This window comes from Xiphophorus couchianus, chromosome 15 (genome assembly GCF_001444195.1).
Source record: "Xiphophorus couchianus chromosome 15, X_couchianus-1.0, whole genome shotgun sequence".
Classification (NCBI taxonomy): Eukaryota; Metazoa; Chordata; class Actinopteri; order Cyprinodontiformes; family Poeciliidae; genus Xiphophorus; species Xiphophorus couchianus.
In genome coordinates this window covers 1,088,632-1,110,094 of record NC_040242.1, presented here as the reverse complement: position 1 = coordinate 1,110,094, position 21,463 = coordinate 1,088,632, and the positions used below count along the sequence as shown (strand labels likewise).

General features: G+C 37.5%; 1 protein-coding gene across 2 annotated transcripts in view; it reads left to right on the top strand.

Moving 5' to 3' along the window:
• The window catches only part of scara5 (scavenger receptor class A, member 5 (putative)), a 77,351-nt gene that overhangs the window by 29,920 nt on the left and 25,968 nt on the right, over positions 1 to 21,463 (top strand). For both annotated transcript variants that reach the window (XM_028041232.1, XM_028041231.1), the window contains exons 4-8: positions 9,201 to 9,400; positions 11,011 to 11,189; positions 11,269 to 11,395; positions 12,451 to 12,619; positions 20,943 to 21,023. In XM_028041232.1, coding sequence (XP_027897033.1) covers positions 9,201 to 9,400; positions 11,011 to 11,189; positions 11,269 to 11,395; positions 12,451 to 12,619; positions 20,943 to 21,023 — 756 coding nt within the window. The remainder of the gene's footprint in view (positions 1 to 9,200; positions 9,401 to 11,010; positions 11,190 to 11,268; positions 11,396 to 12,450; positions 12,620 to 20,942; positions 21,024 to 21,463) is intronic.

The window sequence follows — 21,463 nt, the reverse complement described above, 5'->3', positions numbered from 1 at the left end:
CTTCTTTTCTTTTTGCTACTGATGTGCACATAAAAAACACCAAGATTGAAAATTAACTACATTTTAAAGTAAAAGTCACAATAATGACATCTTTAACAGGAAATATTAACAAAAGACTTTATGTCTGAGTTTTTCCATCTTGTCCAATTGATGATTATTACAGCCTGGTTATTATATTTCATTATTGAATTATTTGTTCTGAGCTTCCACTTCCCCTTTCGGCCTTGATCTCTCACATATTTCATCAGAACGTAACACAGCTTGAGAACTAAACCTTCTGCTGGAGATCCATTTAAAATAAAACGTCGGCTGCCTTTTGATCCCAGCTCAAACAAAGCAGGTGGTTCTCTCTCAAATTTTAAGATCCTGTAATTTCATTCTCATTCCCCGCAGCAAAGGCTTTCAGATCGTCAGGTCACAAAAAGCCTCTTTCTTCTTTGTTTCCCCGCTTCCTCCTTCCTGCTGCTGGCGTTCCCTCAAAGTCACGGAGGATGTTGGTCCGTTTCTGTTTGGCTAAAACGAGGCGGATGCTAAAATAAAATCTTTTTAGAAAAGAGGATCTTGATTAAATGCGACAGAGCGACTCGTATAAAACGCAGTGTCTATATTTAGCTTTAGGGAACAGCTGTTTTATTGAACCTTAGGTTGGTATTTTCTCACCCTTCTCACCGGTGGGATCGTTTTCATCTGTTTGGTCAGTTATGGAGCCCGCACCGAATGGCTTTGTAATTTTGGGTTTGATTATACCTAGCTCTAAAAAACATATAACTCCAAAAGCATTTCATATCAGTCGATATCGGTAATTATTGATTCGTTTTTTGCAATATTACCAAACTAATGGTATAAAACTTTCCTGTTTCATTCACAGTTTTTTACATTTTTAATCGGTTATGAAGCACAGTGGAGAAACTTTAAACTGCTGCTGCGCCAGTTACTCAGCAGGTTGTTGCTAGGTAACCGAAGTTTGGGGGGAACTTGAGACTATTTGTTACATGTTGTTGCTAGGCAACCAAAGAACGAATGAGTTGTAGCCACCAACCTTGCTTAGCTGGCTGCGAGAAATTTATTGAATATATTATCAGCTGTATTATCTATTGATATTGATCACGTGTCTATCGCAATATATTATTATTGATTTGTTGTCCAGTCCTAATTATACAGTCTGTGGTTTTATCTGTCTTAAAGAGACAGATCCAGTTTAATCTGAAATTACAATGACAATAAGTTACCTTCAAACCTGTCATTGTGAAGTTTTGCTGTTTTTTTTCCTCCTATTTTAGTGCTAAAATATTTATCCTCATGTTATGATATGCATTTTTGTAACTCCATTTTTATTCATGTGAATGAATGAGGCATCACACTTAAAAACTGTATTCAAGTTGACAGGAGGAGCACATCACTTTAGGTTGGCTCCCAGGCTGTGGTTGAGTTCAGGTCACAAAAGTGCTTCGGTTTGAGCAGAATAGTGTTATTACTTTACGCTGCATATAAATCAATGCTTTTTCTCTCAAGTGCCCATGGATTATTATCTTTTATTTAAATAGAAAGCTGTAATAATATATGAGTTGAGTACTCTTTTTGGTTTGGTTTTGGTTTCCTAGGAAGTTATCACTATCCAGGGGAAGTTAAGTTTTATCTAATGTTTTGTTTCAGTAAACTTCAGGGTTTTTTCTGCGTTACTATGGCAACCTCATACCCCTCATTCATCTTCCCATTTGTTGCCTGGTTTTGTGTTACTGCCTGTTCTTCATCTGTCATCAGCTCAGCAACATATATTCTCTCAGATTTTCTTTTCTCTTCACTGGATTGTTGTGTCAGCTCTGTTCTTGCTGCACTCAGGTTGTCATTTTTACAATGGATAACTTTTAGTTTTGTAGACAACAACCGCCCCAAATAGCTATTATTCAAAAATACTTGATACCTCCTTTCTAAAATTTCTTATAGCTGCCTATTTAAATAGCTTAAGCACTAAATATACCTTAAAGATGACCTATTATGCTTCTTTGAATGGATATGGATGTATATATGGGTTATAAAAAAACATGTTCATTACATTTTATGCACAAAATAATTTTTAGATAATGAGAATTTACTCTGGTCTATTTTTAGCTCCTTTCAGAATGAGCTATTTTAGTGCTCTGTCACTTTAAATCCAAGTAAGCTGCTGCTGGCCACGCCTTCCAACTCAACGTTTACATTCGCACATGAAAATAGCTGCAAACAGATGCCCAATTATACAAACGTGCATCTTTGAAAAGCATTAGTAGAACCTCCTGCACAACCAACAAGAATGCAGCAAGAGGTTAGTCAGCAAAAAATCTCTTGTCTTTTCCAGCAGCCATTGTACAGCACAAAACAGCAGTAAAACCGACCAAATGTACTGGAGCTCAACGGGAGTTGCAAACGACTACGTACGCGGTGTTTTGGGGAAATTGTAGTCGGCCATTTTACAGAACAGCTATGTATTCAAGTCAACTTTATGAACTGTGTGATGCTATGAGACTTCTAGTGGATTCGGCTGCAGGTTGTCTGACTTAAAACAAAAACTTCATCCTCTTACTTCTTCCTCTGGTCTTCTTTGTTGTTTTCACCAGCAGTAACATCCAGCTGTTGATCATGTGACTCGTATGATGTGAAAAATGTTTCGATACGGCAGAAAAACCACATCATCCTAACGCAAAAACAGTTTATTTAGTTTTTTCAAAATTGGTGTGTTTCCATTAAGAAAATTTATTTTTGTAGTTTCAATTTGTGAAATTTTATGGTTAATTCAAAGGCAGCTACTGAGTCTAAGCTAGTTTTATTTTATTCTGACACATGAAACACATCTCCTCCCCAGGTTTTAACACCTTCCAGGTTCTCCAAAAACAAGACTATTAAACAGCTGCTTGTTCTGGATTTTGTGGGAGCTCTGTGTGTTTGAGTTGGACAACTGAAGGGCTCTGACATGACTCCAACCAAATGTTCTGGTGAGAGTCAAGTCAGCACCCTATCTGTACCTGATCTGATTTATTTCCTCTAACATGTCCATGTGGAGTGAACATCAAAAGGAGGAGAAGGGAAGAGAAAATGTATCACCGACTGCTCTCTAATCTCGTTGCTTTTGCTTTCAAAGCATTCCTTTACATTTTCCGAACATCCATGCTATGCAGACCACCCATTTTGAGGTTTGTGCTAAACAGAAATGCAAAACCTTTCAACTTCTCCTCAGTTTTGAGACACGGCAGTCCAAACTGGCCAATCACAGCTCCAGTGGTATTTATTCTTGTTTAGGTGGGCTGTGCATTTGTGTACAAGCTTAAAAAAATTATACAGCTGCAAAAACCTTTTGTGTTTCCATCATCGAAAAAGAAACCAGAGTCTGGAATGTGTGTAGCAATAATAGTTAACTTTGTGTGTTTGTTTTAAAATATAGCTTGACATGTTTTGTAACTAGAGATTCCCCATATTTGCTTAAAACACAATGAGCTCTAAGGAAAATTACATTTAAACTGTTTGAAACATGGTGTTCCTTCGTTTTATTGTCTCACTGGGTGTTCCCGAGTTGCAGCACTAAACAACAAGGGATATTCATTGCTGTTGTTGGGTAATTTCTAAAGGTTTTAAGCAATAATTCATTCTGATGAATTATTCATTCTGAAACTCGGGCCCATCTGACCCGAGTTTTCCCCGCAGGCCTCCAACCGGCAGGACTTGTTCAAATCACCTCCTTATAAAGGTGCATCATGATACTTTGAACAAGAGATACTTGCTTCAAGGACAAAGACATCCCTTTATTTCACTTAACTTTTAATAAAGTACACGTAGGGATGATGTAGATGTCATAAAAAAGCTCTATGCGCAAGTGTAGACTATATTTTTAATCTAGAATTGCAATAACAGTTAGTAAAGAAGCTAAGAATTGACACAAATATTCAATGTTTAATAAATAAGATCCTTTTTTTTCATTTGAAACAGAAAATAAACCATTTTTTCTTCTTTTTAAATGAACTATTGCCATTATAATATTATCTATAACATTTATTAATTGTTATTTTGACACATTAAATTCAATCATAGTTTTAAGGGCAGGGCTGGCTGCCATTTAGTTTTTGACTGTTTAGCATACATTACATTGTAGTTTCCTGACTGTAATTTTGAAATAGTATTACCAGCCAGCTGACAGGCAGTGAGCAGCAATCAGTGGTGGATGGGGAGAAGTCATTTGAATTTATTAAATCCCTCAAAATACATTTTGTCTGCAGAATTTGCTTTACCTTAAAAGCTACAACAACTTATTCCTGGAGTTCCAACATGCAGCTTAAATGCAGCAATCAATAGATAATATGTCTGATAGGATATTCAATAATTAATATAATGCATCTAAGTTAGCCTGGTGGAATCAACTAACTCACTCACTCTTTGGTTACCTAGCAACTCACTCCTTCTGTGGTTACCTAGCAACAACTTAAGTTTGGTTAGTTATATAATTTTGTTCTCGCTTCACATCATAGACGGATATTAGGGTGTCTGCCCATCCTTAAAAAGTCTTAAATCGACGCATCTAAATATAAGGCCTTAAAATGTCTTAATAAAATGTAAGTTGGCCTTAAATATTCTAATCACAGTTCTTAAGTTTTGCTGTGGCAGGACTATTCAATCTTGAATGTAGTTGGGGGTTTTTTCACAAATTTTGTGACTGAAAGCAGTTACTAACTAGCTGCTAATGTGACCATGCTAGCTAGCTAGCAGAGACAATGTTTGCTCACTGCTGCTGCCAGCTGTTATGAACCAGTCGTCCAATGTTTATTGTTTTTCTGGTCTTAGATTTTATACACTGAAAGGTTTTAAAGACTCCTAAATTTGACCTGGAAACATTAAACTGTTAGCCCATGTGTAGAACTCAAGGCTCAGTGATTGAGGGTGAAATGTGACATGGGATTCCCCCTGACCTGCACTTTGTGAAGACTTTAAATCTTTGTCACTAAACGTTAACCTTTGACCTGATTTTATGGGGATGTTTTCGCCCTAAAAAGGAAGCATGTGTCACATTATAAATATAGAAAGGGTGAGGCACACTCTCTCAAAAAGATAAAGAGATGAATGAAGGCACCACAAAGGAATGCAGGTTTAAAAGATTTCTCTCTCTTTTAATGTCTTGACCAGAACACTGACCAGCTAACCGCTGTGAGACGATCTCTGTGTGTGTGTGGGTGTGTGGGTGTGTGGGTGTGTGGGCGTGGGCGTGTGCTGTTTGACATTAGCAGGAACCAGACGGGAAAAGCCAGAAGCTTTTCTCTTTGTAAAACTTAGTGGTTTGAGTGTTGAGGTAAGAATATGTAAATTAGCTGTAGTTGATTTGCACCATAACAAACCAGGGTCTGATTAAAGTCCTCCCAGTTCAAGGTTTGTTGGTGTGTGTGTGTGTGTGGGGGGGGGGGGGGGGTGTGCGTGTGTGTGTGTGTGTAGTACTGGGTAGCATACCACTAGGAGGGAAACAGGTGGAGATAAATCCAGATCTCTTCTTTCCTCAGCTAAATGAACCGTACATGAAAACACATGAATACATAAACAAGGAGAACAATTGCTTCTTGTTTTGTACTTTTGAAAGATGCCGTCCCCCTCAGCCCGGGTGTTTATTTAAAAATGCAGAAGGAAGCGCTCTAAAATGAAAAACATTTCAGAATCAGTTTATCAGAAATCTTTAAGATGAGATATGTTTAATATGCTTAGTCTCATAAAACCACTGATGTGGATTAGTAAAATATATATTTGGTTACTTTGGGGGCTACACAGTGAGTTGTTTTTGTTGGAGTCCACTAATTTTTGTTGTTGCGGTTTGACTGTAAAGGTTCAAAAAGCTTGAGCCTGTTTCTAAAAAATAAAAAGTTTGTCACGCTAATCCTAAAGCACGATTAATAAATATTACCTTTACTCAAAAATATTACTCATAAATAGTAAAAAGACAAAATCTTACCAACTATTCTTGGCCTAGTTTCTAGTGCAAATATTTTAGTACACTTTAAATGAGACAACCTGACTTACAGGTAATTTGTCAGTAAGACATACAGTAGAGGTTTGCTTAAGTAAATAATTTCTTATCTATGAAAATGTTCTACTACATAACAAGACATTTTTCCCATTTTACAAATTTATTTATCTACCAACACAACAAGTTCTTTTTCATAAATAATAAGGAACTATTTTCTTAAAACAAACCTCTGTATCTTGCTGTGACTTTTTGTCTTATTTGAAATGTATTAATAAATTTGCACTAGAAAGTAGGCCAAAATCACCTGGTAAGATTTTGTGTTTTTGCAGTGTAGTTCCGCTAATGCTAAAGCGCTATGTTAACATAGTATTTAGTGGAAGCTAATGCTAGCTACTTGAAGAATTCTTAAAACGTCAACACAAATGTTGACCTCTATTCAAATGAAAGTGTAAAAAAGCATCAAAGTAAACTAGCACCTTCGAACTTATCAGTAAAAATTACTATTTAAGCAAGAGCTAAGTGCGCTAAACTTTTATCAAAGTTAGTAAAACGCTATATGAAAAATTAGCTCTGCTGTTAGCAGATTAGTGGAAGTATGTCCACAACTGAAAATGACCAAATAGGTTTTCATTTGTCATATAGGCTTTTCATGAAATATGTAGGTCAAAGGTCACCTTAATATTTGTCTGTTAATCTGATCTGTTGTTTGTAAATAAGGTCGATTAGTGGATAGACATTGTTTGGTAGCTTGATGTCAGCGTTTGAAACAGATGGTGTTAAGTGAACGGGCTTTTTAGATGGAAAATCATTGCAAAGCGAAATGGGCAGAAAGTTCTGGATCCGTCCACATGACACATTGAGGCCCAGCTGCTGGCTTGGCCCGCTCTCCTAACATTTGATACATCAATGGATAAACTGTCCCCTGCTGCTTGCAGTCTTCACAGGAGGCCTCAGAAAACACGGAGCTGTGAAATCAGAACTAATGTGGTTAAGATATTGTTGCAGCCAGTTCACTGACCGTGAGTGCTCTTTGGAAAACAGTCAACAAAAACTAAGTTTTGGCTGCAGTTGGGAGACGGGGAGTTTACAATCCCACAGATCCACAGTCGGGTTGCATAAAATAACTTTTGTTAGTCGTATGTCCCATTTTTCAGCCTTTTTTTCTTCAACCAGAGTCACTTTCACTGTCACTTGGGTCACTTTCTTTCCAAACGTTTGCTATATTTAGCCGAGTTTAATGAACTCTCTTTATTAACGTGGTTCAACTTATTATAAAAGTTAATTATGCACATATATTTTGTGTGTACTTAACATTTTCCATTTAAGAAACAAATTTGTATCATTTTTGAACCAGAAAAAATAATTCCAAGGGCCTTAAATGGCCCCCGGGCCACAGTTTGGACACCCCTGCTTTAGATTATAAAGTTGCTGACTCGTGTTTGGGATCATCAAACTCAAACGTTTATGAACTTACATTTTTCTGCTTTTAAAGTTTAACCGCTACATTTTATGACTTCTACGTTAACATCTTCCCAAATCTGGCCTGGATTATTTCAGACTGAACAGTAAAAACCTTTTACTGGAGCTCTTGAGAGCGGGATGCTAACTTCACGCTCTTGTGGCGGTAGTTGTGGTGATGCAGCTCTTTTGGATCTGCAGGGACTTGAAATTTCAACCTCTTAACAAATTGCAGCCACCACATGGTTTTTATAACAACTTGGCCTGAAACAACTGCTCTTTGATGATGAAATCAGCAAAAATAAGTGAAATCGTCCCAGTGGACTCACTGCCTGTGGCAACAATAAAAAAATGATTCAAACTGGTAAAAACAATAATTTTTTTGCTAGTAATTGTAACAATATCCCAGTTTAGGTCGAGTTTAGCAAAACAAAATTGATGCTAAATGTAATATCCCTGCTGGATGTGTGTAAGAAATTATTTTGCATTAAAATGTAACATGAAAATGTTGTTTTGCCTCCGATTGCACTTAAAAAATCAGTATAAAGATAGACATATTTAAATTGATAGTATTGTTCATTAGTGTTTGTTAGTATTTGTTTTGCTAATAGATCATCTTTGCTGTAACTTAAATAAATAAATGAAATATGAGAAAGAAGAAGTATGTTTTGGCAGCACACTGCAAAAATTCAAAGTCTTACCAAGTAATACTGGTCTAGTTTTTAGTGCAAATATCTTGGTACACTTGAAATGAGACAAACTAATTTAAAAGTAACTTTTCAGCAAGACACAGAGACTAGTTAAGTACTCAATATTAAGTATATCAAATACTTATTATTGATGAAAACGTTCTAGTTCCATTGGATATTTTCTCCATGTAATAAATTAATTTATCTGACAATGCAACTAGTTCAAAATTAAGGAATTATTTACTTTAAACAATCTTCTATATCTTTCTGAAAAGTTACTTTTAAGTTAGTTTTGTCTCATTTCCATTGTGCTAATACATTTGCACTAAAAACTACTAACTAAAATTACTTGGTGAGATTTTGTGTTTTTAAGATAAGATAAATCTTTATTGTCATTGTCACAAGGACAACGAAATTCAAAAGGTGCCATCAGTCGGTGCATATGCCCCAAAACAAAAAATAACTGTCTCACAATTCACACACAACACAAGGATCAACAAACAACTGGCAAAAAAATACAAACCCCCCCCCCCCCCCCCCCCCACTAAATAAGAACAGCTTTGCAGTGTAAGGAACAGATTATGTTTCTATAATTTTGCATTAACAACCTGGAGATTTTACTGTGGCTCCCACACAGTCTGTTGTTAAAGAATATAATCTGGACCACTTGCTGAAATACTTAGCAGAATTTCTGTTCTTGGAATAATCGTCTTTGCGCAGCTTAAATTATTCTCAGGAGAGTCATTTGCAAACCTGTGGTGTTGATCGCACATTGGTGTTCCTTTCAGAGGCTCGATTTGGTCCCAGTGAGAGCACTGGGAAGACTGGGAAGGAAAATTTAATATGGGAAAGAAGAAAACGGAGCAGAAGAAATGGATTAAAGAATCCAAACCTTCAGATCTCTGATATATTTCTAAAAGAGTTTAAGATCAACAACGCTTCCAGACATCCAACCAACCATCCATCCCTCTGTTTGTCCATCCCTCCGTCCATCCATCCCTCCGTCAGGCTAAACCTGATTTTATGGTTTGTTTCCTGTTCCTCAGTACAGAGTCTGAGTCTCTCTTCTTCTCTCTCCCCAGTGTCCCGGTCCCAGGTTTCCTCCCAGCGCCAGGAGGTTCTGATGGAGAACGTGACTCGGACGTCAGACCACGCCAGCGTCCTCCAGCAGACGCTGGGCGAGGCGTCCACGCAGGCCGACCTGCTGGAAAACATCTGGAAGCTGGAAAGCCTCTTCCAGAACCACAGCAGCTGGCTGCAGCGGCTGGAGATCCTCATCAAGGTGACAGAAACGCCTCACCTGGTGCTGATCCGACGGTTCCACCTGTTAGAGACGATCTGTGAGGAAACGGTCAGAGAACCGACAGGAGAGAGAAGGTTGATCTGATTTGACTGATAGATTAGATGGCTAGATGAAGTTAATCCCTTCATCTCTCAGGTGAAACAATAACAATAAGTTCATCCATCCATTAGTTCATCCATCCATTAGTTCATCCATCATCCATAAGTTCATCCATCCATTAGTTCATCCATCCATTAGTTCATCCATCCATCCATAAGTTCATCCATCCATCCATAAGTTCATTCATCCATTAGTTCATCCATCCATTAGTTCATCCATCTATTAGTTCATCCATCCATCCATTAGTTCATCCATCTATCCATTAGTTCATCCATCCATCCATTAGTTCATCCATCCATTAGTTCATCCATCCATCCATTAGTTCATCCATCCATCCATTAGTTCATCCATCCATTAGTTCATCCATCTATTAGTTCATCCATCCATCCATTAGTTCATCCATCCATCCATTAGTTCATCCATCTATTAGTTCATCCATCTATCCATTAGTGCATCCATCCATTAGCTCATCCATCCATCCATTAGCTCATCCATCCATCCATTAGCTCATCCATCCATCCATAAGTTCATTCATCCATTAGTTCATCCATCCATTAGTTCATCCATCTATTAGTTCATCCATCCATCCATTAGTTCATCCATCTATCCATTAGTTCATCCATCCATCCATAAGTTCATCCATCCATCCATTAGCTCATCCATCCATCCATTAGCTCATCCATCCATCCATTAGCTCATCCATCCATCCATAAGTTCATCCATCCATCCATAAGTTCATTCATCCATTAGTTCATCCATCCATTAGTTCATCCATCTATTAGTTCATCCATCCATCCATTAGTTCATCCATCTATCCATTAGTTCATCCATCCATCCATTAGTTCATCCATCCATTAGTTCATCCATCCATCCATTAGTTCATCCATCCATCCATTAGTTCATCCATCCATTAGTTCATCCATCTATTAGTTCATCCATCCATCCATTAGTTCATCCATCCATCCATTAGTTCATCCATCTATTAGTTCATCCATCTATCCATTAGTGCATCCATCCATTAGCTCATCCATCCATCCATTAGCTCATCCATCCATCCATTAGCTCATCCATCCATCCATTAGTTCATCCATCCATCCATTAGCTCATCCATCCATCCATTAGTCCATCCATCCATTAGTTCATCCATCCATTAGTTCATCCATCTATTAGTTCATCCATCCATTAGTTCATCCATCTATTAGTTCATCCATCCATCCATTAGTCCATCCATCCATTAGTTCATCCATCTATCCATTAGTCCATCCATCCATTAGTTCATCCATCCATCCGTCCATTAGTTCATCCATCCATTAGCTCATCCATCCATCCATCCATCCATTAGTTCATCCATCCATCCATCCATTAGTTCATCCATCCATCCATCCATTAGCTCATCCATCCATCCATTAGTTCATCCATCCATCCATTAGTTCATCAAGCCCTCCTTCCTTCCCTCCATCTTGTCTCATCCTCTCTTCTTCCTCCTCCAGGGTCTGGAGGTCGATCTGAGGAGCATCCAGGCGAACTCTCTGCAGTCAGAAGGTTACCTGGTCCAGCTGGACGACCGTCTGTCCTCCTTCAGCAGCTCCGCTGGCAGAAACCTGACCGTCCTGAGCGTGGACGTGGCCCGGACCTCCAGGTGGCTCCGCGACCACGACGTCCTCCTGAGGTTCGCCTTCACATCCCACAATCTGACGACTAAAAGGTCAAACGGTGACAAATCTTAAACATTTCTGGTTGTGTTTCAGGGACGCATCAGGACATTTGAATGGACTCAGAGAGAAACTAGACGAAGTCAACTGGACTATTGGAGCTGTAAATCACACCTTCACCAACGACATCAGCGTTCATCACCTTAAAATAAAAGACCTGCAGGTTGGATATTAAAAAACAGCATAATAATTGTTGAACACTACAAAAACACAAAATCTTACCAAGTGTTTTTGGTTTAGTTTCTAGTTCAAATATCTTAATACATTTGAAATAAGACAAAACTAACTTAAAAGTAACTTTTCAGCAAGATATAGAAACTTGTTTTAAGTCAGTAGTTCTTTATTATTTATGAAAAAAGTACTAGTTCCATTGTCAGATGAGTCAAATTCGAGGGTCGGGGGCCAAATCTGACCCCCCGTAGCTTTTCAGGTGGCCCTTTACACTCCAGATTACGTCAGTAAGTCCTTCCAGTTTTTCACAAAGCTTCAAAATTCACACAAAATCAACAAATCGACACATTTTGATCTGATTTTACTGCAGATTTTCTCAAAATTGGTCAAAAACATTGAGTTTAAGTGACTGCAGCCTTGCTTGATGTCAAGTTAGTCATAGTCTGTAATTTATACAGCAAGCAATTAAAAGTCACATTTAACATCATACATTAGCATAAATAGAAAAATTCCTTACAAACATTTTTAAATTGGCACCACAAAATCTGTAATTTTGATTGCAAAAAATAATTACAAAATCTTGGAGGAACAGCTATTTATTGATATTTTAACTTTTTAATTGATTTTATCAATATATTTTGGCACAACTGGCCCTTTAAGAGCATTCAAATTTTTGATATTGCCCAAAATGAAAATGAGGTTGACAGCCCTGTTTTATAACATGTGAAAAATGTCTTGATATAAGTTAAAAAATCTGCCAGTGGAACTAGAACTCGGTTGCTAGGTAACGAGCGGGGCTTGGCTGGTGTTGCTAGGTAATAGCACCAGTGGAACTAGAACTTTTTCATCAGTATTAGGGATTTATTGACTTGAAACAAGCTCCTATATCTTCCTGGAAATGACTTGGAAGTTAGTTTTGTCATATGCACTGATGCACTGATATATATTTGCACTAGAAACTGGAAAAGGAAAAAAATAGATTTTGTGTTATTGCAGTCAAACTGCTGCTGGAAAAGCCATATAACAATCTGCATTATGTCTGCTCAGATACAGATCCACAACATCACAGACGACACCAGCAGTTTATGGGTGACACACATCCACACGGAGACGCAGCTGAGGAACGAGATGGAGATGCTGAACTCGATCACAGAGGATCTGCGGCTGAAGGACTGGGAGCACGCCATGACCCTGAAGAACCTCACGACTCTAGAGGGTGAGCAAAGATCTGATTATGCCCAGAGTTTAAGATGACCAACCTCAATTTATGTTAAAATCACAATACAACTTACATTTAAAGGTGACCTATTATACGTCCCTGAAGAGGTTATAATAGATACTAAACATGTTCATTACATTTTTTTGCACAAAATTATTCTTAGATGATGAGATTTCAGACAAGAGTTTCTTTCGGAATGAAATGTTTTGAGGCCTCTTGTCACTCTAAATCCAAATCATCTTCTGTTCGCAATGCTACCAAACTCAACGTTTACACTCACACATGGAAATAGATGCAAACAGAATCAGAATTATGCAAACGTACATATTTGAAAAGCAGAACAACCAACAAGAATACAGCCTGTAGTTTCTGAATAGTAAAGTCAATAAACAAACACTTGTCTGATCCAGCAGCCATTGTACAGCGCATGTAGAGGTAAAACCAGCTGACTAAATGTGCTGTAGCTCTGCTTGGCTTGCTAGGTAACGGGATTGAGCTTGTGTGGGGTTGCTAGGTGACGGAACAGTGTCCGTCAAATTTGACTTAGCAATCGGGAAGTTTTTGAAACGGGTTGTTTTCCAGACACCACAAATCATTGTCAAAAAACAACTGAGTGGTTTTTTTTTTAGTGCTTTGGCTTTTTTAGATGCATTTGAGACCCAAATGGAAGTACACAAACTTGCAAAATGTGATTATGTTTTTTTAAACAAGTTTCCATAGATCTGCTTTTACCTTGAAACTTTGGTTACTTCAAAGCATCTAGTAACTGGTTATCTAAGTAAATCTAAATAACTTTACTACCACTGTAAAGATGCAAATATCATATTAAAGTTAGATAACTCGTTGCTGCTGTAGATTGTTCTCTCAGTTCTTCAATCATGTGACTCAGGATTTTTTCCTCACTACTTTCCATTTTGTTTTTGGCATTAAACATGTAATAATCTAGGATGATGTTTCATCTTGTTAATCCAATGTTGGATTAGTATAAATTACAGATCTGAAGGAAAGTAAACAACTCTTACTTTGGTCAAACACATGAAGTTTGACATTATTAGAGGGTTTTGTTTTATTTTTATGGAGCACCATAGAAACTGGAGTTTTAGTCCTATAAAAGAAACCTGTTTATGACACAACAGTATTATTATACATATGATCTACAACAGCTGTAGAGATATTAAAAACATGCAACATTAGGTACTTTTTTCCTCAACTCTTCCCACAGGTTTTATTGCAGCATTTTGGTGCAGTCAGAGAAGAAGTTATTAAATATCTGGTGAGTTTCTGTGATGTTTTGGAGCAATATCTTGCTAAAAGACCCAATAAAAGGCACTGAATAGTTTTGAAGCATTGGTAACAAGCGGGGCTTGGCTGGTGTTGCTCTTCTACATCCATGCCTCCCTACTCTATTAATGAATAAGAAGATGGCGGTATTTGGGCTCAACTGTCATCAGCACAAACTGTCTTCTGCCATCAATTGTACAAAGACTTACATGCTACGTTTAGACACAGGCGGTGCAGCAAATGACACGTATTTTATCCCCAGAATGTTTCGCGGTAGAACAGCAAGCAGTTTAAAATGTTCTAGGCAAAATCAGCAACCGAGGTAGCAAAACGCAACAGCTAAAAAAACTGCAGAATCAAAATTTACTGTTATAATTCATAGTGGGTATTATCATGATTAAACTTAGCGCTTTAGCATTAGCTTCCTCCCTAAACACCATGTTTAAATAGCGCTTTAGCATTAGCTTCCTCCCTAAACACCATGTTTAAATAGCGCTTTAGCATTAGCTTCCTCTCTAAACACCATGTTTAAATAGTGCTTTAGCATTAGCTTCCTCCCTAAACACCATGTTTAAATAGTGCTTTAGCATTAGCTTCCTCCCTAAACACCATGTTTAAATAGCACTTTAGCATTAGCTTCCTCTCTAAACACCATGTTTAAATAGTGCTTTAGCATTAGCTTCCTCCCTAAACACCATGTTTAAATAGTGCTTTAGCATTAGCTTCCTCCCTAAACACCATGTTTAAATAGCGCTTTAGCATTAGCTTCCTCTCTAAACACCATGATTAAATAGCGCTTCAGCATTAGCTTCCTCCCTAAACACCATGTTTAAATAGCGCTTTAGCATTAGCTTCCTCCCTAAACACCATGTTTAAATAGCGCTTTAGCATTAGCTTCCTCTCTAAACACCATGTTTAAATAGCACTTTAGTATTAGCTAAGATTTATGGAGGTATTTGGGAGCAACTGTCGTCAACACAAACCCTCTCCTGTCATGAATTGTTCAAAGATTTACATGCTAGTTTTAGACACAGGCTCATTCTAAGATGTTCCAGACTTTTATCCTAACAAAATCAGCTGAGTAAGTCACATCTGTGCTCCCTTATGGAGACCCCTCTGGAAATGATTGTGAAAAAACTCAGGGGCTGCGTTGCATTTGTTGAGAACAGCGTATGACTTAACTTTTTAATGAATTTGAATACGTTTTGTCTCCTCTCTGATTAATAGGAATCTAAAATGCCTGAAGCGTTTGATTTGTGCTGCTGTTTAATGTAACTTTTACAAAGTCAGATGTCCATAAAACATCAGAACATGAGAGTTTCTTAATGAATCTCTACCTCTGCGCGCCTCTCAGCCATGTTTGGAGTATGACTGACTGACTGCAAGCAACTCTAGCGTGCAACTTCATTTTCCATTTTTGATTTCAACCCTGGAGTACTAAGCAACCCTGTGTGTTCCTCCTCCAATCTCTGCAGACCTGATTACTCCAGATGCAATGCATTTCTCATTACCAGCGTAACAAATTACTTCTCAGGCTTGTTAAAATCAAAAGGTATGCCATGATGTAATGTCAGCAGGGGACACAGCATGAAGAACTGATGGCAAACCAAATGGGACCCCTGAAGTTTGGGTCTGCGCGTCACATGTGGCTCCTCAGCCTGCAAATAATTGAGGCTTAAATTTAGAGCTTTACCCAGAATGAAAACTCAAATCAGCCCTGTCATCAGTTGAGCTCTGTGGCCACATTCATTGGTAATCAGCTCTGCGTCACCTATGCCAAGAAACGTTTCACATCTCCATCCATGTTTACCCGCCTTCCTTTTTTCTCTCACCACGGCTGCTTTTGGTTCGGTCTCTTCTTTATTTTTAATTAGGCTGCTTTGCTCTATTTTCATTCCGACTCACTCAGTGCCACATATGTTATGTGTTAATTTAATGACAAAAATCTGAAAGGTATCCCATTGAGCTCTTTGTTACGATAACCATGAATCTCTCATGAGTTAATTCACAGTAACCTGACCTTGCAGAGGGCAAAAGCGTCGCAGGATTTTCAACACATTCTCAGTTTCTCTTGTAAATGTCTTCTTCTGTTTTTATCCCTTCTGATCTTCCACATGTTTCCTGTTCAGCAGCAAACTACAAGCAGGATGGATTACTTTTGCTAAGACGATGCTGCTCTTTCTTTCATAAAAACTGGATTTGTGGAGAAGTGGAAACTCTGCAGCTCCTCCAGAGTCACAGTGATGTTCTCCTGTTAGTTTTGACTAATAGGAATTTTGCAGAGAGATTCAAACAGCAGCTTTATTCTTAATTAGTGGGACTCTGAAGGCTGTTAGTTGCTTTGATATTTATTTAAGAAAATGAAAGCAAAGGGAGCCAAATTTTAAAAAAAAGTTATAATTTAATTTGGTGAAAATATTTTAAACTTTTGTAACGTTATCTATCTTTTTTTCAATTCTACTTGACATTGCTTGAATTAAGACATAGAACTTTATGGTTTCAACTTCACAAAATGCCAAAAAGAAAGTTTAAGTAATATGAATACTTTTGAAATTCAATTAATTTAAAAAATACTTTGATAGTCCCAGAGGAAAGTTAAATATTACGCAATTTTCTTAAAACATTTGTTGAAGATCCTGATGGCTGTGAATGATCTCCTGTAGCAGTCAGTGTTACAGTGAGTCTGAAGAAGCCTCTGACTGAAGACTGGTATAAGAAACATTCTCAGGGTTATCCATAAATTTCTTAATTTTTATTGCTACATATTCTAACTTTAATTTTCTATAATTTTCATGAATTGGATGACTGTAGTTAAAAACATATGATGTGACATAAAGTCAATAAAATGGGGAACATTATATGGCAATATCTGGCTTAAAAGACTCAAAAACGGCGGCCATCTTGAAATATTCAAGTCGCTAATGGGAAATTTGGAGAAAATATGACCTCGGTGGAGAACGATTTTTACAATAACATGCTGCACTGCGATTAAAAATGCTAAAATGACCTTCATGTGTCACATACAGATGTGGGTAGAGTTTCCAAAAATGGTATTCAAGTAAAAGTAGCACTATTTAAAAATATCTTGCAGTTTCAGACTAAAAGGACATAAACTACTGCTTGTTTTAGCAGATGTATTCTGCTTTTAGCAGTAAGAGTAGTGATATTTCAACATATTTTTGCTCAAGTAAAAGTAAAACGTAGCTGTCCAAGAAATGACTCCAGTAAGAGTTTAAAAAGTATTTGGTAGGGTTAGGGTTAGTTAAGTGGAAATTTTGATATTTTAAGGACAAAAATTACAATAATTCAGATAAGTAACACAAAATAACAAATTCGGGCAAAATCATTTTTTTTCCAAATTAATTTCTTTCAATAAAGAAGTTATGAAACTAACAAAAACTGCAGGTGTGTGTCTGTGTCTGGTGAATGTTTGGTTAAAATATGTTTGTTCTTCATTCAATAGGTAGAAAATCCAGAAATTTTACTCAAGTAAAAGTAAAATAAATTCTCCTAAAAGTAAATTTTTTAGAAAAGGTTACTGAAGTAAATGTAATTGAGTAAATGTAACTAGTTACTACCCAGCTCTGCTCAGATATCTGTTGTGATCGAGGAACTATAACTAAATGACGATGTGGTTAACCTGAACTGTAAATTAATCAGGCATTAATCTTTGTGCTCCACTACATTCAGCAGATTTAATCTTTTTTACTCGGCATTGACTCCAGTTGGACATTATTTTTGTTGAAGCTCCAGCTTTGTTTCTATGTTTCCTCCTCATTCTGATTTCATGTTGGCTTCTGTTTCTTGGTTTTCATGAAAACTGTGTTTTTGTGGCCTTTATCCCGTTCTCAGGGACCTGTTCATGCTACATGCTTACAGTTTTGCAGCTCCAGAAACCTGCAAACTGCAGGTCCACAGGATGATGACCAACTGCACAAAAACAAGTCCTGAATTTCTCGGTATTCCCATAAGCTGTGCTGTGGTTGTTTAAACATGTGGTTTTAATTGTGGCCAGACTTTTCTTCCTTGTTCTCTCGTTATTTGGCTTCTTTCCTCCCTGAATCTCCTAACAAACGTTTGGACTGAATCTGCAGGCCGGTGTCAGATCCAGTTTGACTTTCCTTTAGCAGCAATGTTTCTGTGTGTGCTGTTACAACTATAAATAAATGCAACGATCTCTAGAGTTTCATGATATAATTTAAATTATAATCAGCACCAAATAAAGGTTTAGTCCTCAGGGTTTCCTTTTTGGAAAACAAAACATCTGTAATGTAATGGGAAAATGCCTCTTCTGTCATCTTTTTAATTTTATTAGACAACTCTGGCACCATTCCCAAGCTTGTTTTAGGTATTTTTTAAATTCTTTTTATAGAACTTTAAGAACTATGTTCTGTCCTGTGAGTTGTATATTTAGATTTTCTGCTTACTTGTTTTAGGACATTGAGGAAATTTAGCTATAATGCTAATTTCTTCAAGAATTATGATTAACTTGCATTGTTTTAATCAAATAAATAAAATTAAATGAAATGTCTTTCAGTCAGAAAGCATGATGCTACCATCACCATGCTTCACTCTTGGTGTTAATGATGTGTAGTTTTTGTTTTTTCATTCATTTTATTATGGAAAAAAGTTGAACTAATCAAACCAATTCCTTGGCAATATTTGTGTAATTAATTCATTTTTACTTCATTTTGTTCAACTTTTGTTTATTTTTAGCAATGAGAAGTTACTCATTGTCCAGGCACAGCAGATAAAAAGTTGTATTTTGTCTAATTCTGTAGAAACCATTTGCAGAAATGTTGACTAATGTGCATTATCATGTTAGTTAACAAATAAATGATTAAATTATAAGTCAAAATTCTATTATCATTGCCTACACTAAGAGTCTCTGACTTTTAAAATCTATAGAGTCTTATTTTTAGTCAGTTCAGCGAAATAAAACAAATTTAGAGCCTCAAATATTACACAAGCCTCCCAGTATTGTTCTTCTCTTTTTATCGTAACTTTTCAGCCAGTTTTAAGTAAATAATTCTTTAATATTGGTGAAAATGTTCTTGTTTTATTAAGATATTTCACTTATAAAATAGAAAAATGTCTTGTTCTAAGTCACATACAGGTAAAAGCCAGTAAATTAGAATATTTTGAAAAACTTGATTTATTTCCCTGCGACAGACTGGCGACCTGTCCAGGGTGAACCCCGCCTCTCGCCCGGAACGTAGCTGGGGATGGGCACCAGCAACCCTCCCGACCCCATTAGGGACAAGGGTGAACAGAAAATGGATGGATGGATGGATGATTTATTTCAGTAATTGCATTCAAAAGGTGTAACTTGTACATTATATTTATTCATTGCACACAGACTGATGCATTCAAATGTTTATTTCATTTAATTTTGATGATTTGAAGTGGCAACAAATGAAAATCCAAAATTCCGTGTGTCACAAAATTAGAATATTGTGTAAGGGTTAAATTTTGAAGACACCTGGTGCCACAAACTAATCAGCTGATTAACTCAAAACACCTGCAAAGGGCTTTAAATGGTCTCTCAGTCCAGTTCTGAAGCCTACACAAACATGGGGAAGACTTCAGATTTGACAGCTGTCCAAAAGGCGACCATCGACACATTGCACAAGGAGGGAAAGACACAAAAGGTTATTGCTGAAGAGGCTGGCTGTTCTCAGAGCTCTGTGTCCAAACACATTAATAGAGAGGCAAAGGGAAGGAAAAACTGTGGTCAGAAAAAGTGTACAAGCGATAGGGATCACCGCGCCCTAGTCAAGATTGTGAAAAAAAACCCATTCAAAAATGTGGGGGAGATTCACAAGGAGTGGACAGCTGCTGGAGTCAGTGCTTCAAGATCCACCACCAAGAGACGCTTGAAAGACATGGGTTTCAACTGCCGCATACCTCGTGTCAAGCCACTGTTGACCAAGAAACAGCGCGAAAAGCGTCTCACCTGGGTCATGTTTTCTGACGAAAGCAAATTTTGCATTTCCTTTGGAAATCGAGGTCCCAGAGTCTGGAGGAAGACAGGAGAGGCACAGGATCCACGTTGCCTGAAGTCTAGTGTAAAGTTTCCACCATCAGTGATGGTTTGGGGTGCCATGTCATCTGCTGGTGTCGGTCCACTCTGTTTCCTGAGATCCAGGGTCAACGCAGCCGTCTACCAGCAAGTTTTAGAGCACTTCATGCTTCCTGCTGCTGACCTGCTCTATGGAGATGGAGATTTCAGGTTCCAACAGGACTTGGCGCCTGCACACAGCGCAAAATCTACCCGTGCCTGGTTTACGGACCATGGTATTTCTGTTCTAAATTGGCCATCCAACTCCCCTGACCTTAGCCCCATAGAAAATCTGTGGGGTATTGTGAAAAGGAAGATGCAGAATGCCAGACCCAAAAACGCAGAAGAGTTGAAGGCCACTATCAGAGCAACCTGGGCTCTCATAACACCTGAGCAGTGCCAGAAACTCATCGACTCCATGCCACGCCGCATTAATGCAGTAATTGAGGCAAAAGGAGCTCCAACCAAGTATTGAGTATTGTACATGCTCATATTTTTCATTTTCATACTTTTCAGTTGGCCAACATTTCTGAATAATCCCTTTTTTGTATTAGCCTTAAGTAATATTCTAATTTTGTGACACACGGAATTTTGGATTTTCATTTGTTGCCACTTCAAATCATCAAAATTAAATGAAATAAACATTTGAATGCATCAGTCTGTGTGCAATGAATAAATATAATGTACAAGTTACACCTTTTGAATGCAATTACTGTAATAAATCAAGTTTTTCAAAATATTCTAATTTACTGGCTTTTACCTGTAATCTGCCGAAGGAACAAGTACTTTTTATCAATGTATCTTGATGAAAAGTTAATTATAAGTTAGTTTTGTCTTATTTCAAGTGTGCGAAGATATTTGGACTAGAAAATACACAAAAATACTTGGTAAGATTTAGTTTTTTGCAGTGCTGCTGTTCTCTGTCAGCCATACATTAAATAATTAACTGTGTTTGTAAAGTTTTTCCTGTTTTTGCAGGACCTCCAGGCCCGAAGGGTGAAAAGGGAGACTTTGGACAAACGGGCCATCCTGGCGTTCCCGGGATCTCTGGCCTACAAGGTGGGTGAAGCCGCCCAGTTGAACCGAATCTAACGGACCATCAGGAGTGAAAGCAGTAAACAATCTGCAGGTTTAAATCAGGACTACATTTTGATCAAACATTGACTCAAGTCTAAAAGAGGTCTGGATGAAGCTTCAGCTCTAAAGTCAGGTTTGTTGCTTGGTGGGAAGTCCCCAATGCAAAAACAACTTTAACTACACTTGGACCAGTTACATAGTGGCAGAACAACCCAGAAAAATTTACTTTCCCAGTAACAGAAAATGCATAGGAATGCATAAAAATAATCTTCTTTGTACAGACAGGTTGGAAAAATGTGTGTAGCACATCTACTGGCTAAATAGTTTTGAGTCATTTTAATTAGCTGCCCTGTAAACATTCATTGTAAACAACAGATTTGGGAGTTATGAGCATATGGGGAAAATAAAGATTTGTTTTTGAG